The sequence below is a fragment of the Sciurus vulgaris genome (assembly GCF_902686455.1).
Source record: "Sciurus vulgaris genome assembly, chromosome: 6".
NCBI lineage: Eukaryota > Metazoa > Chordata > Mammalia > Rodentia > Sciuridae > Sciurus > Sciurus vulgaris.
The window spans coordinates 127,494,518-127,511,368 of NC_136466.1; the positions used below are offsets into that span (position 1 = coordinate 127,494,518).

At 34.5% G+C, this 16,851-nt stretch overlaps 1 protein-coding gene across 13 annotated transcripts in view; it reads left to right on the forward strand.

Annotated features, from left to right (window-relative positions):
* SLC38A9 (solute carrier family 38 member 9) overlaps positions 1-16,851 on the forward strand; it is a 102,023-nt gene that overhangs the window by 76,013 nt on the left and 9,159 nt on the right. For all 13 annotated transcript variants that reach the window (XR_013764702.1, XR_013764703.1, XR_013764704.1 and 10 more), the window contains 2 exons: positions 6,453-6,559; positions 15,568-15,681. Coding sequence is in view for 9 of the 13 variants with exons in the window: in XM_079145275.1 (XP_079001401.1) it covers positions 6,453-6,559; positions 15,568-15,681 (221 nt within the window). In the remaining 4 variants the exon portion in view is untranslated. The remainder of the gene's footprint in view (positions 1-6,452; positions 6,560-15,567; positions 15,682-16,851) is intronic.

Sequence of the window (16,851 nt, forward strand, 5' to 3'; positions counted from 1 at the left end):
AAAACATTCAGCCTTTGGTCATTTGGGATTGACTTATTTCAGTTAGCTTGCTCTTCTCTAGTTTCATCCATTTACCTGCAAATAACACAATTCCATTGTTCTTTAAGTCTGAGTAATATTCCATTGTTTAAATATACCACATTTTCATTATCCATACATCTGTTGAAAGGCATCTAGGTTGGTTCCATAGTTTTGCTATCGTGAATTGAGCTGCTTTAAACATTGTTGTGGCTTTGTCACCGTAGTATGCTGATGTTAAGTCCTTTGGGTATAAACCGAGGAGTGGGATAGCTGAGTCAAATGGTGGTTCCATTCTAAGTTTTCTTAGGAATCTCCATACTGCTTTCCAAAGTGGTTACACCAATCTGCAGTCGCACCAACAATGTATGAGTGTACTGTTTTCCCCACATCCTCACCAACACTTATTGTTGCTTGTATAAAATGCAATTTAAATGGCATTTCTAGGAGGGGGGGGGGGGGGGGTAAAAGAATGAATCAAACACCATTACCCTATGTAAATGTATGATTACACAAATGGTATGCATCTACTTCATGTACAGAGAAACAAGATGTACCCCATTTGATTATAATAAAAATATATTTTTTTAAAATGACATTTCTAAAATGAAAAACTATTCAATGCTTTGAAACTGACTTCAAAGAGACTTCAGACAGTGAATTTCAAGGATGATGGAGTAGTTTGCCATTTTGATAGCAGTATTATATTCCTCTGTCACTAGAAAAAAAAAAAAACTTTCTACTCCCATGTGTTTTGAAAAATTGAGAGCAGATCAGAATACATTTTACCACTCATTAATACAGTGCCTCCAAATATAATAAAACTTCAAGTTTTTGTTGAAGTGGGACATTTATGTACAAAAATATGGAACTCATAAAGGTACAGCTTATTTAATATTCACAAACTGAGCTTTTGCTATAGCACTGAGATCAAAACCAGAAATTGTTGGCCTCCCACCAGTCACTATATCCCTGTAGCCACTGTTGTAACACCAAAAGTTAGTTTTGCCTGCTTTTTAAAACATTTTATATATATGTGGAATATCTTTGTGGTCTGACTTCTTTCAATCAACATTATATTTGAGAGCGAGCCCTATTAATGCACATATTTGTAAATTGGTATTCTATCGCTTATCTACCACAGTTTATTATTACCAGTTGTGGACATTTGAGTTGTCACCAGTTTTTGACTAAAAGTTTTATTGTTGCACTCTTCATTCTCATCTGAGTCTTTTGGTGAAATATTTGACTGCTTTCTCTTAAGTACAAGTGAAGGAGTAGAGTTGCCAGGTCAAAGGGTATGCTTGTGTTCTGCTTTAGTAGATATTGCCAACCAGCTTTCCAAAATATTTGTACCAGTTTACTCACCAACAGTGTTCAGAGTTCTAGTTGTTCCATGTCTTCACTAGTACTTTATTTTCTGTGTTTTTCATTTAGCCTTTCTGGTAGGCAAGTGCTAGTATTACTTTGTGGTTTTCATTTGCATTTCCCTGATGACTAATGAATTTAGCACCTTTTCATATGCTTATTGGCCGTTTAGATTTCCTCTTTTGTGAGATGCCTTTTCAAGTCTTTGCCCATTTCCTTATTTAGTTGTCTGGGTTTTTCTTATTGATTTGTGTAAGTTCCTTATACATAATAGATATAAGTCCTTTCTTAAATATATGTATGGCAATTATCTTCTCCCTATCTGCATGCACCTATATTAATTCTCCTTCCCACCCTGACCCCCTAGTGTTTGAAATCAAACCCAGGGCCTTACACATCCTAGGCAACCACTGTCACTGAGCTACATCCCTAACCCCTGCTTACATTCTCTCTTGATGTGCCTTTTCAAAGGAATAAAGTAAGCAGTTTGGAAAGATCAGAAATTTGGGGCTTCTTTAAAACCACTTTGTTAAAGACTCTACTAGTTTTCTTTATTATAGTGTAAATGTTTTCTTTAAAGAGGCATGTTTTCTACATAAAAATTTTCACATGAATGTTCATAGCATTTTTCATAATAGCCAACAGTGGAAACAATCCAGTGTCCTTCACTGATGAATGAATAAAGTATGGTATATCCATACAATGGAATAGTATTTGTATATCCATACAGTAGGAAGGAAGTGCTATGGTTATGATTGCACAACTCTGTGAACACACTAAAAACTTTAATTATACACTTTGAGTGACATGTATATTTAAAAGTATCTCAAGTTTTCAAGAAATTTGTTCAGAAAGTGTCTAGTTAATTGCAAAAGCTGGATATTTACCCACTATAATTTAACAAGTTAGAAACCTAACAGTGATATCATCTGACTTAATTAGAAAAGGTAGTAAAGGACCAACTAATAATCACTTCTCAAGATGACTTAGAGGTAATAGAGGCTAACTGCTATGAAAGACAAGGTCAGCGAAATTGAAGAGTTTATTGAAAACTGATAAATCTTGGCCAAAAAGCAAAATCATTCTAAAGGCAGTTTAAAACAGAATTTTGGACATTTCCCATGGGCTGGGAGTCCTTTAATTCTTAAAAATAAATGAGTACCCCTAATATTTGACACACATTGTAGTGTAAGAGATGATCCACTGCCCTCCATGAGATTGTAGTTGAGCATTAAGATCAGTTTGTGAATTAACAGTCATAATACAAAGATATATACAATAGATATAGCAGGATAGAGGAATTGCCTATATAAATAAGTTAAGGGTTAGAAGAAAAGGGTTCAAAAGGGAATTTTTTAAGGGCCAACAGGAGTTCTCTAAGAAGGAGTATCCGGGCAGGAATATGCCAGGTCAAGGGAACAACATGTTTAAACAACAGTTAAGGCCTGAAATTACGTAGGAAATTATGAGGATTTGAATGGCTAGTGAAAGAATATTTGTTGAGGAGGTGATAGGAAAAAGGGTTAAAAGGCAGAAGCTAGATCATGAAAAGCCTTCTCTTTTAAAACTAAAAATAACTCTGGAGGTCAGCGATGAGACTCTCCCTCCTCCTTACTTGGAAGATGGGCTTCTATGTATTCATGAGACCAGTAAAAAAATAGTCCTGTAGTTCCCTGCCCACAAACAGAATTCATAATGGAGCTGCTACAGTCTAATACTACCAAAAAGAAGGAAAAGGTCAAAAGTACTATAGCCTCATTTATCCACTCTTTCTGAATCAACAGGATATCCCTCAAAATAATGATAGTGAAAACACTATCAGAACCTTAAAAGATAGCTTAAGTTCAGCATGGATGATAATTGAAAGTTGAATGATAAGTGATCCAAGACCCAAATCCTTTCTTACTGCCTTCTTTATCAGACCACTTCCAATACCAACTCTGTCAGTTCAGGTTCTCCTATGAGCACACACCAAAATGGGGTGAGAAGATTAAGAAATTTATTGGGGCAGCCCTTAATGAGAGATAAAGGGATTGGGGAGTGGGGCAGGAGTCATAGGTGACTATATAAGACCACAGTGTGGCTCAGAGCTCTATGAAGGAGAAGGAAAGGAGCTGGACTGAGCAGAAATAAATTCAGAACGTCTTAGCTAATCTCGTGTGAACTTCTGTTAAAGATACCTGTATAGAAATCCAGGATTAGGCAAAAGTAGTCAGGCCCTGGTACTCTGCTATGCTTAGTTGTTGGCTCAGAGAAGCCCAGTAAAATATGACTGCTGCATGATCAGGGCAGCAGATCCACAAGGGGCTGCAGCTTTAGGCTATCAGCTAACTACTCCTTGCTTCAAGTTCTCACTTGAAAGGAGATCTGAGTAGTATACCCGCAGTTGTCACAGTAAAGTTTTAAAATATTTTAATGTAAACTTGGCAAGTTAATACTAAATTTATTTGTAGGCCAAATTTAAATCTACTTCATAATTTTGTGAATATTTCATATATTTTGCAAATGGGATCCTTGAATTTATCTCCTTACAGCTTCTAACCAGTTATTACAGGTGTATAAGAAAAAAATGTTGATTTTTTTTTTCAAAGTTTTTTTCTATTTAGCTACCTTACTTTGAATTCTTACTAAATAGCTTTTCAGTTGTTTCTCTGTTAAACATATCAATAAGTACTAAGTTCATCTGTAAATAATAATAATTGTTATCTTTTTAAAAGTGGTGCTTCTATAATTATGTAAGTATAATGCTGCTTATTGGTCTGAAATGATCCAGTTTTTAAAAAAATAGTTTTAGTTGTAGGTAGACACCATACTTTTTTATTTTATTTATTTATTTTTATGTGGTGCTGAGGATCAAACCCAGTGCTTCATACATGCTAGGCAAGTGCTCTACCACTAAGCTATAACCCCAGCCCTGAAATGATCCAATTTATGAAGAGATTTTTCTTCAAATAAAAAAACAAGTGGGAATTGCCTCCTATTTTTATTTTATTGCTGAGATATAAAAAACTTAAAAAGATTATAGACAGAAAAGGGGAAGACTTACCTAAGAGAAATATACTTTGGATTGCTTCTACAAATAAAAATTCAGATGAAAGCTAACAGGCAAACAAAAAACTTGATAGAAAACAGAATATATGATTTTGTTGGGTCTTACCTTCTCATTTCTCTTAGTGCTGGTGCTTGATTCTTTTTTACTCACCTCCTTTCCTAAAATATTATAGCAAAGAGCTAGTGGACTTTTCTATACTTACACTTCTTACACAAAGATATCCCCTGAGGTAGGTTGTTCTCCATTTTGCCACCTGCTTTACCTAGACTCAGCAATATTTTCAAGTAAATCATAGTTTTATACTACATAAAATCAATTTTTTACTTATTAGCAGACCTCAAAACAGAAATTGGCAGTAGTTTTAAAATGTTATTATGGACTGGGAATGTAGCTCAATTGCCTAGCCATGTGCACGACCTGGGTTCAATCCCCTGTACCACCAAAAAAAAGTTATTATTTGTATTTATTGTAAAATAGGGATAAATAATTAATTTAAAATAAATCCTGTCAGCCAAGGATAACTATTACTTATATTTTTATGAATATTCCTCCAGATTTTCCCCTTCATACATCCATACATTTTTCCCATAAATCTATGTATATACAATGTATTTTTTAATGTAATTTTATTTTTTTAAATATTTTTGTTAGTTGTTGATGGACTTTTATTTTCTTTACTTATTTATATTCAGTGCTGAGAATCAAACCCAGTGCCTCACACATGCTAGGCAAGTGCTCTACCACTGACCCATAATCCCAGCCCCAGTGTTATTTTTTTTTAATGTCTTTATTTATTTATTTTTATGTGTTGCTGAGGGTGGAACCCACTGCCTCACACATATTAGGCAAGCTCTCTAACACTTAGCTACAACCCCAACCCCACACATCTTTTTTTTTTAAAAAAATAAATAAAAGTAAACCCACAAAAAATCTTCCTCAACAAAACAAAGTTTTAAATAATGTATACTGGGGCTGGGGTTGTGGATCAGTGGTAGAGCGTTTGCCTAGCATGTGTGAGGTACTATGCTTGATTCTCAGCACCATATAAAAATAAATGTACAGGGCTGGGGATATAGCTCAGTTGGTAGAGTGCTTGCCTCATAAGCACAAGGCCCTGGGTTCAAGTCCCCAGCACCGCAAAAAAAATAAATAAATAAAATGTACAAAATAAAAGTCTATTGACGTCTAAAAAATATATTTAAAAAAAATACCAGATACCACTGCACAACTGTATCAGTTTAATCAGTCCCTCTAAGCAGACATTTATTTCTAAAACTTTTAAGCAATGCCCCCACCCAATGCAGGACTGGCAACTGAACCCCGGAGTGCTCTATCACGGAGCCACACCCCCAGTCCCTTTTGTTGTTGTTGTTTTAGTTTTTAGTTTTTGTTTTGAGACAGGGTATCATTGTTGAGGCTCACCTCAAACTTACAATCTTCTTATATCAGATTGCATATCCCTGGGGATTATAGGAATGCACCTTGTCCAGCTTAAACAGTGCTTTTTAGTCTTATCATCAAAAGATATTAAATGACCATTTCTACTCTCTGTCCTTTTCTAGAAGTAATTTTCTGACAAATTGAGGTATTAGAAAAACAAAGGATTTTAGAGTCAGACCCTGCTTTACCATGTAGTAGTCAATGTGACTTCAAACAGAAATAATTGATATAAAGTACCTATACAGGGGCCTGGGGCTGTAGCTCAGTGGCAGAGCGCTTGCCTGGCACAGATCCTTAGCACCACATTAAAAATAAATAAATAAAATAAAGGCATGCTGTCCTTCTACAACTATAAAAAATTTTAAAATAAAATAATAAAGTACCTATACAAAATAGGCATTTCTTGATTCCTTTTCTTCCCCATTATAACTGCTTTGCCTAAGTATAATGCTGACCTTGAGAATGTTTTAATATTCTTATTCCCTGGACAAAACAGAGACAACTGATTTTTATTGGCTACTGATACTCATTTTCTACTTGTCAGCTTTAACTTTTTTCTTTCATTTTCTCCTAGAGATAAGATATCAGTTCCCACAGCTGACTGGAGTGCTTACTCTTGCTTTCTTTATTCATAATTGTATTATCACACTCTTGAAAAATAACAAGAACCAGGAAAATAATGTGAGTAATCTGAGGATTTTTAAGTCAGTATTTGAGGCACTGTATATTTGGAGTACAATTATGCAATATGTTTCAAGATCTTAATTTTTAAGTTTTAGAGCAGTGGCCAGCAAACTTTTTCTGTAAAAGTTCAGATGGTAAATATTTTAGCTTTTACAGGTTATATAGTTTTATTATAACTATCCAACTCTGCCGTTGTGACTTGAAAGCAGCTATAGATAATAGATAAACAAATGGATGATGGCTACATGTTTCAATAAAACTTTATTTTACAAAAACACACAGTGAGGGGCTGGGGGTGTGGCTCAATGGTAGAGCACCTGCCTGGCACATGTGCGACACTTGGTTTGATCCTCAGCTGGCCTGTGTGCCATAGTGTGACAGCCCTTGTCATGGAGCAACGACTAAAAAAAAAATAAGGAAGTATAGTTAATAAGCCAATAATGGTGATAAAATTATAAAATATACTCAAATGACCAGGTGTGGTGGTACACGCCTATAATTCCAGTGACTCAGGAGGTTGAAGTTGGAGGATCGCAAGTTCAAAGCCAGCCTCAGCAACTTAGTGAGGTCCTAAGCAACTTAGCAAGGTCCTAAGCAGCTTAATGAGACCCTTTCTCTAAATAAAAAAAAATTTTTAAAGGGCTAGGGATGTGACTCAGTGGTAAAGCACCCCTGAGTTCAATCCCCAGCGCCAAAAAAAAAAAGTACCCAAATGATTCAAAAAAAGATAGGGATAAGGGAACAAAGACTAGATAAGACAAAAAAAAACAAATAGCAACTTAATAGATTTAAACCCACATGCACTGATAATTATATTAAAGATAAATGGTTCAAACACTGCAATTAAAAGATAGAAATTGTCAGATTTGTTATAAAACAAAATTTAACCATATATGTTCTAAAAGAAACGAGTTTAAATATAAGGACATGCCATTCAAATACTAAACACAAGAAAAGGGGAGCAACTGTATTAATATCAGATAAAGTATACTTCAGAACATAAAGTATTGCCAGAGATAAAGAGAAGCATCACCTAATGATCCTTAGGGATCAATATATCAAGAAGACATGATAATTTTAAATGTGTATGCACTTATAGAGCTTCAAAACAAATGAAGTTTATCAGTTGACAAACTGAAATAAGAAATAGACAAATCCACAATTATAATTGGAAATTTTATCACATCTCCCTCTATAATTGGTAGAACAAAAAGACAAAAATAAGTAAGGGTATAAAAAGCACAAAAAATACCATCAACTTACTTGGTCTAACTGACATATAGAGTCTTCTCTCAATAGCAGAATACACATTCTTTTCAAATACACAGGAACATTGACCAAGATAGACTATATGGTAGGTCAGAAAGCAAGTTTCAATAATTTAAAAAGACTAAAAGTATGCAAGGTGCGTTTTTAGCTATAATGGAGTAAGATTACAAATTAATAACAGAAATGCACTTGGGAAACTCATAAATATCTAGAAATACTACTAAATAACCAATGGGTCGTGGAAGAAATAATAATGTAAAATACTTTGAGAACACTTAAAATGAAAAAACATACCAAAACTTAATGGGCTTATAGCTAAAGCTATGCTTAGTGGGAAATGTATAGTTGTGAACATGTACATAAAAATGAAGATGTCAAATCAAAAATCTACTTCAAGATATTGGAAATGGAGCTGGAGGTATAGCTCAGTGGTAGAGGAGTTCATTCTTTAGTAGCAGAACAAAAAGATATTGGAGAAAGAAGAGCAAACAAAACCCAACACAAGTAAAAGTTAATCAGTAATCAGTTACCGGTTGCCTTGTCTACAATTATTGAGCTCAGTTTGACAGCTTCTAACCATGTAAGCAAAAATGATGATGCAACTCTAATAGAGTTGTTAGTGAAATACAGAGGAAGAATTTCCTAAGACTGGGGATTCTGAGAAGGTTTCGAGTAAGTGTTAATGTTTGACAGAATCATTAGGAAGACAAAACTTCCTAATTTCCCTCAAATTAGGACAAGCATACAAATCCATCTTTGCCATCTTCATTCTTACTACCCATACATCTGGATATTATTTGTAAATGGAGTTGAATTAATCTAGATTTTTCATACTTCTTAATGTGGTGACCTTACCTCAAATTCCATTTTCCTTATATATAAAAATATCATTAATGTTATATACCATGTCAGGGTGTAATGAGAGTAAGCAGTTAAAAAATTGAAGCATGTCTACATACAGTAGGGTATGGTTTATTTATCCCTTCTACCTTTTCTCTCCTGGTATTTACAGCCTATTTTCTTATGCCTACCCAAGTACCCCAGAAGCCCATTCTGTGAAGTAGGATTCCCATGTATTCGATCATTCTATCCACAGGGCTGGGCTTCTCAAATTTTACCACCAAAGTCTCCCTGATAACAGAAAACAACCTCACATATCTGGTAGTCTGGGAAAGAAGAACATGATTTCATTGAAGCCTCATATTTTAATATTAAATCATTCATATTTTTGTCACACTCAATTTGTCTAACTAGAAAACAGTATCAAAATAATGGGTTATATTATAGGCAGTTCTCATATTGCATGATTCCTACAATCACATGGTTCAGTTAACTGTGGTTTAAATTCATCATTCCCAGCCAACAACATGATTCTAATTTTAGTTTACCATGGGATCTCAACTATGAGTACATGCATAAAGTAATAACTGCCAGCCCTCAGTGTGATTTAGGTACACATCCTAAATTAGTGACTAGTCACAACACTTCTTTCAAAATCTGTCAGCAATCAATCCTGTATATACTGTTCACTTGATGCACAGTGTGCAAATTAGGTAGTCATGTTTCCTTCTTCGTGTCTCTAAGTGATAAACCCCCTTTTTTTTTTTTTTTTTTTTTTTTTTTTTTGTGGTGCTGGAGATTGAACCCAGGGCCTTGTGTTTGCAAGGCAAGCACTCTACCAACTGAGCTATATCTCCAACCCTCCACATGATATTTTTAAAAGTTGATAATTGAAAAAAGGAATTGGCAAACAGAGGTAAAAATGCAACAGTGAAACAAAAAGTGATGATGCTCAAAATGAAATTTAAATTGAACATAAATGAGCTACCAAAGAAATAGCTGAATGGGGACATGTTGATGCCTCTGCCATTTGACAGACAAGACATGCAGCCAGAGGAGCTTAGGGAAAGTGGGCCTATCAACATGAACTTGGAAGGTGATTGTGATGACAAGAAGGAAAGTGTCCTAGAGGAAGTGATACAGTCAGAAAACTTTGCACTAAAAGAATTCTCAGATATGGTTCACAACATTGAAAGCACAAAGAATGAAATGTTAGGAGTGACGCAAAGTTAGAATAAAGAACTATGACAATTCAAGGCATGGAAAAGATGCTTCATATTGTAAATTATGCAATGAAAAGAAGTAAGCATAGTTCAAACTACTGTTGCTAGATTTTTACAAAGAAATTAAACATTCTAATGATCAACATTTCTGATGTTTTATTTCTTTATTTTGAGATGAGGTCTTACTATGTTGCCCTGGCTGGCCCTGAACTCCTGGTCTCAAGCACTTGCCCTACCTCAGTCTCTCAAGTAGCTGGGACTACAGGTGCCCAGCTGTTTCTGATATTTTAAATTATGATACTAAACAAATATTAGTTTTATTTTTTCATTTCCCTATACATTTGTAATCAACAGTAAGAGAGATTTTAATGTTTTAACAAAAATTATTAAAGGTCACAGAATAATCATAGTTTTTTTTCCCTTTGATTATTGTGATTGCTTTGCAAAACTTCAGGTTATGCAGTAATTTTTACAAGTCTTGCACTACCATACAAAGTGAGGCCAATCTGTGCTTAATATTTGCTCTCTAAAATTCTCAAGTAGAATTAGTTTCTAGAAAGTCATAAAAGTTTATCTGGAGTACACATAACCCAGTATGAACAGCTCAGGACTAGATAGAGGGAAGGGTGTTTCAGTTCATGGTCCTTTGTGGGCTGAGGAAGGGAGGGATTTTTGTCTTTCTTGTGAGAACATTCAAGAAGCTCAGTGGTAGAGTCTAGTTTAGCATGTGTGAGGCCCTGGATTTGATCCCCCAGCACGCGTGCACACACAAAAAATGTAGAAACCTCAGTACCCTAAGATGAGTTATTTGCACTGAGTTTGTGGAATAGGCTTTGTGGGATTAGTATGTTAGGTTTAGTTAATAAAATTTGATCAGTTTTTGTCACTTATGGGAAATATTTTCAAAACAGAGCCTTAAAAGCAAATATTTAAATGGATGTTTTCTTACTATCTTAATTAAAACGAGGTAATGGTCTGATTTTCAAAAAAAAATTGTACTTTGTGTTAATGTCTTAAAATATTAATAATTACTAATAATTATTAGTATGAATGATAAAACTAACATTTAGGAACCACTCTGTGCCAGCAACGTTCTAAACACTAATTATATGCAAATAACTACAGTATCCTTTTGATTAACATAAGTGTTGGCATAAATCAAACTAAGTAGATACTGTATTCTGAGAAAAACTTTTGTCCTTGAATTAATGATTATACCTTTCAACAGTTTCACTAATTTGACTTATAAAAATCCAGTTAATATTGGGATATGATATTTTCTTGGAATTAATGTCAGAAAATGTGAAACTTGTCAGGGACTTTGAATTCATAGAGTTGATAATAAGTTAGTCATTCCATGCTCAGTAAATAAAGGTTTGAAATTAGAATGGAAGACAAAAGAATAGAAAAGTCTCCTCCTTTCTCTTCTTTATAACTATAGTTCAATTTGAATCTAAGGACATTTGTGAGGAAAGAAATAATAAAGCCCCTAAACAGTTGTAATAATCTGAATTTTCCAGTTTTCCAATTCAACTTAATTTTCTTGTTGGGGTTTTTTTTTTTTTTTTTTTTTTTTTTTTTTTTTCCCGCTAAACCTAACTTTTTATATATGTGTAACTAAACAGGATATTATTGCTATTCCTTACTAAGGCATATGTCACCTAGAAAAAGAGGGTGGGGGACTTGAAGAAGATCATCCAGTTCCTTATCATCAGAATATGTAATCCCTATAGCCTTCTGGATAGGTAGATGAACCTCTTGATATTTCTTCTTTGTGTTTGAGTCAGAACCTACATAACCTGTTCGGTGCTTTGTGTCTGTGGGGTGCAGGAATGACCCAGGGGTGCTCTCTCACTAAGCACAAATCTCAGATCCCAGCCCTTTTTTTTTTTTTTTTTAATCTTGAGACAGTGTCTCATTAAGTTGTCCAAATAGCCTTGAACTGGCAATCCTCCTACCTCAGGCTACCATGTAGCTGGGATTGTGGATGTGTGCCACTGTGCCCAGTTACATAGTGCTTTTGTTGTTATTTGGATTTGTCTGCCTTTAGTTATAAAACCCTGCTTTTTTTGTGGGTTTTTCACTTTTTGTTTTTCTTTGTGTTTTGCTGTGTTGGGGATTGAACCCAGGGCCTCATGTATGCTAGGCAGGCACTCTACAAACTGAACTATATCCCCAGCCCTTCCTGCTTAGTTTCTTTGGAACAATTTGAAATGTTTTGTATCTTGTTTTAACTTTCTTATGTGAGTCTGTAGTTTACTTGGCTATACACCAGAAAAAGGTTTTATGTAAATGTTTGGGTTAGGTCTGTATGATCAGTTTCTATCATTCTCCTTAGTAAATGCTCTACTAGATAGTATTTTCACTATGTACAGTAGTATATGGAACAAATAGTAAACTAGGTTTGACAAACAGAATGTGCTTCCAGACTTACTCTGGCCTGTTGTATACCTAGCCCTCTACCAGTCTGTAGTTCCCTACCATCAATCCTGTCAGACACTTCTTATTCATGAAGCAAATTGGGTTACCTTATTGAAAATAGGCTTCCTGACATATAACTAGTTCATATTGTCACTTGTTTCTCTTTTTAAGTGTATTTTTTTTACCCAGAGCCTTGTTTTTTATAAAGGATAACATTTTCTGCCCTTTTCTATTAAGTGGGCTTTCAAGAGGCCATATCTTTAGGTCTAGGACACTAATGGCTTAGGTTTGAGCCAAAAAATAGCAATCCTAACATATATACATGCTAATCAAAATCCCAGTGTCATGCTAAACCTCATATGCTTTTATAATAAAAGCATCTCCTCATCTAATTCTACTGAATGTATGTTGAGTACTGTGAAATAGAGCTTTCCTGATTTTGCTATTCTCTTGCAATTTTTTATGTTCTTTGTTTTTGTTTTTATTTTGAGTGTCAAGGGACATTTTTCTCTCCACTTAAGAAGAATCTTTTTATCATGAACATGGGTTACTTTTATGAAAAAAATTAATTACACTTAAGATGCATTATAATCATTGTTGATCTTTGATATATGAAATAACCTAAGAATAGAGAAGCATCTTCTGTTGCCTTCCTTCAGATACAGTTAACTCATCTAAACTGTGAAAGGGCAATAGACCAGGTAGAAGGCTGTCCACAGAAGTGACACATGGGAAAGAAAATTCCCAGAAAGAAACCAGTAAAGATAGAAAAGGTATGTGTTAGGAGCAGTTAGAGCTAAGGAAATGATAAACTGGGGATCCAAGTTGGCAAGAACAGATTGGATCATGCATCTGGCTAAATAAACAAAGCAGGAAATTAATGTAAAAAACAATGTCTCCATCCAGAAACCAAGATGGGTGAGGTTAATTGATGTAAATGGAAGACCCTGAATACCAAGCAAGGCCTGTGTTGTAATACATAGTCTTAGTTGCCATTCTCACCAAACATGGTAGCGTGCACAGAAGGAATTTGCGTTATTGAAAATAATGCTTTTATTTCTTTCCAAAGAAGCTTAGTTTGACGTTAACGTATAAATGTACAAATGGCATGATAGGAGACAATAAACTAAATTTCATCTTTTTCCCCTTAAAAATGCTGTATGCACATTTAACAGTTGTTTTTTAAAAGAACTTATTCCCTACATCAGGATGGAACATGAGCCAGGCAATTAATTCTCATGCCCCATTTTACTATTGTTTTATCGACTACTTCCCAAAGACACCTGAGAGGACTGCATATTTAGTTAGAATAACTGTTTTAGGTATGTTATATCACACTCAGGACACAAAGTCATGACACTAAGCATTGGGCATTTATTCTTTTTCGGTATTGAATATAGATTGTGTAGAGAAAACCCAAGTTGCATGGTAAAGGGTCTTTCATAAAGAAATCTGTCATGTTCTAATGAGCAATAGGGTAACTATAAATAATGTGTTTTAATCACAAAGAAATGGTAAATATTTCAGGAGATAGTGTCAACTTGATTTAAATATAACAATGTGTACATTTATCAAAACATCACATGGTATCCCATAAATGTATGCATTTTTTATTTGTCAATTTTTAATTTTTTTAATTAAAAAAGCAGAAGGGAAAACTATTCATTAGGAAGCCATTGCATCTTAGCCTTAATATATTAGTATTCTCTAAGGTACACCTTTTTGCAGGAAGTCAGATCAGACCAAGCTGATAATCAGGCATATGTAAATTGGTAGCTGTCCCTCTTTTTTCTCTGGCACAGCTGTCTTGCCTTCCAAGATTTTTTTTTTTTTTTTTTAACAAGGCTACTTCTGTCCTTGAATGGTATCAAGTAGGTTGAGCATGGGATGACTTTCTTGAAAATAGGTGTTGCCTGGTTCATTCCTGTTCATCCCACACGAGAGCTTGAGGCAATCCTAGGGGTAACTACACCATAAGCCCTAAAGCTTCATAAACTAGGGGGAAGACATTGACACCCCTTCCTTGAGGTGTAGTCATCTTCCCCTTACTCAACTCTGAACAATACGCTCTTCCAGAGGTCTGGGGCTAATCTGCATAAGCCTTCAACTCCATAGTTCTATCCACCAGCTAACCATCTAATGAGGGTATAAAATTCTTGGTTGGTTTTCAAGCTTGTTGTCAATTTAGTCCTGACAGCTTGTTACTAATTTTTTAACTGAACTTATCTTAATTCAAGTTCATAAAACCCCCACTATTACAATTTCACCCATTTGAGAAAAGTTATCCCGAAAATTGGAAATGTTCCTTAATTCCAAATGTTCAAACATTCTATTACAAACTAAAAAAAAAAAAAAATTCTGTATAATTTTTCTAATTCATTTTCTTAGCTTTCAGAGTAATTTGTGTTTAAAATGAAAAGGATTATTGCCACAGTTTAGTTGTGCTAAATTGTTTGGCTGTAACTTTAGTGGTGATGGAGATAATTTTCAAGCTGTGGAATCTGTTCTGTTTGGATCTGACAGCTGGCTGTATTAAATATCTTGGAGCTTTTTGCTTTCCATGAGGAGGGGAGGTTGGGAGGGTGGGAACAGCAGTGGAAGAAAGCAGTCTACTTTATTTAATGTTCTCTGCTGATTCTAGTAATAACATTGTGCAGCTGTTTGAACAGCCTTTTGATTTCCTTTGTTTACTGTTTAGGTTTTTTAAACTTTAATACTTATTGTCTGCTCTTTAACTAGCATTCCTTCTTTATTGAATATATTTTAATATGCTCTGCTCTTGTGATCTAAGCATGCTTTGATGTATATAAGTTAATTTACTAAAGAAAGAACTCAAATTTTTGCAGCTCATACTGAAGGTGGCTTACACTTAATTCTTGTCCCTTAGCTGTATTATTGTAGTTAAATATCGTAATTTGATAAATTGTCATTCAAATTAAGTCAGAATTTAAATCATGTTAAGCCACAGTTTGTTAATTTTCCTAAGTCTGCCAATAGCTAGCTTAGTCTACAAACTCCAGACTAGTAAAAAAAGAAAAAGAAAAAGAAAAAAAAAATTGCCAGACTAATTTTAAAGCATGTAGATTTTGTTTTAACTATTTTCTGTGAACAGATTGGGTACCTAGAAAGAATACACAGACATGCACAAGGTAAAAAAGATTTTTGTATCTATTTGCCAGTCTTCTTATTTAGTGTATTTAAGTAGACTTGCTGTAAATTTTTTCATTTTGTGGGAATTTTTTATATTTACAGGTAAGGGACCTGTGCATTGCTTATATGCTGGTGACATTAACTTATCTCTATATCGGAGTCCTGGTTTTTGCTTCATTTCCTTCACCACCATTATCCAAAGATTGTATTGAGCAGGTAAGGCACTGTGTGCCCTCTAGACTGTGTGATTCCTTATACCTTTGTATATGAATTATAGACAGGATCTTATCGTAACAAGATATAATACCAGACAGGCTGGAATTTGAATACCATCTCTACTATATACTCAGAGTGTAGGAATTTGGGCACCTTTCCCCATCCTTTTTTGAGCTTTAATTTCCTTTTCCATTAGATAGTGTACATACTCTGTCTGAAATAACATACTACATACCAGGTATTTTGACTTCTATCATGTATATATATTTATTTACCTTTATATGAAGAACAGTTACAAGTTATTGTCATGAATTTATAAAATCCCTACAAAGAATCCACTGAACTACTTTGTTTTTCAAAGCCCAGATCTAAAAATGCTCTGGATAAACTATTCTGAGTTCATAATCTCTAATGATAGATCTGACTGTCATTCAGATACTGAGTAGCAGGCATCAAAACAAAGACTATCTGGCTGTTAAAAAAAAGACAGAAAAAAAAAATCTATCACTAAAAGGTTACCATAGGCAATATTTTCTTTGAATTAATTCATCAAAAATTTAAGAATAGTTTCCATTTTTTTTTCTGGAGGAGGGTACCAGGGATTGAACTCAGGGGCACTCGACCACTGAACCACATCCGCAACCCTGTTTTGTATTTTACTTAGAGACAGAATCTCACTGAGTTGCTTAGCACCTTGCTTTTGCTGAGGCTGGCTTTAAACTTGCTATGCTCCTGTCTCAGCCTCCGGAGCTGCTAGGATTATAGGTGTGCACCACCATGCCCAACTAGGAATAGTATACTCTTTAATGTAACTGCAGAATTTCTCATTTTAAAAATAAATAAATAAATAAATAAACACAGCATTTCACAGTTACTTTCTAATCAAAAGAAATTCCTCCAGTAGAGTATAGTGGAGTATACAATGATTTATCACAACTGAATTATAAAGTTTATTTCAGCAGAATTGTGTTAAATAGTATTCGTATCTCTAAGAGGAAGAGGTTACTGCTGTTATGATAGTTTGAAATGTTCTTATTCTCTTGATTTCTTTGATTCCAGAAGTTCTTTGGCAGCCAAATATTTGCTGAAAATTTCCCCAATATGAACAATTCCATACAAAGTCCACTCCCTTGGGAAAAGGAATATTTGTGGTATTTGTATTTGAAAGGA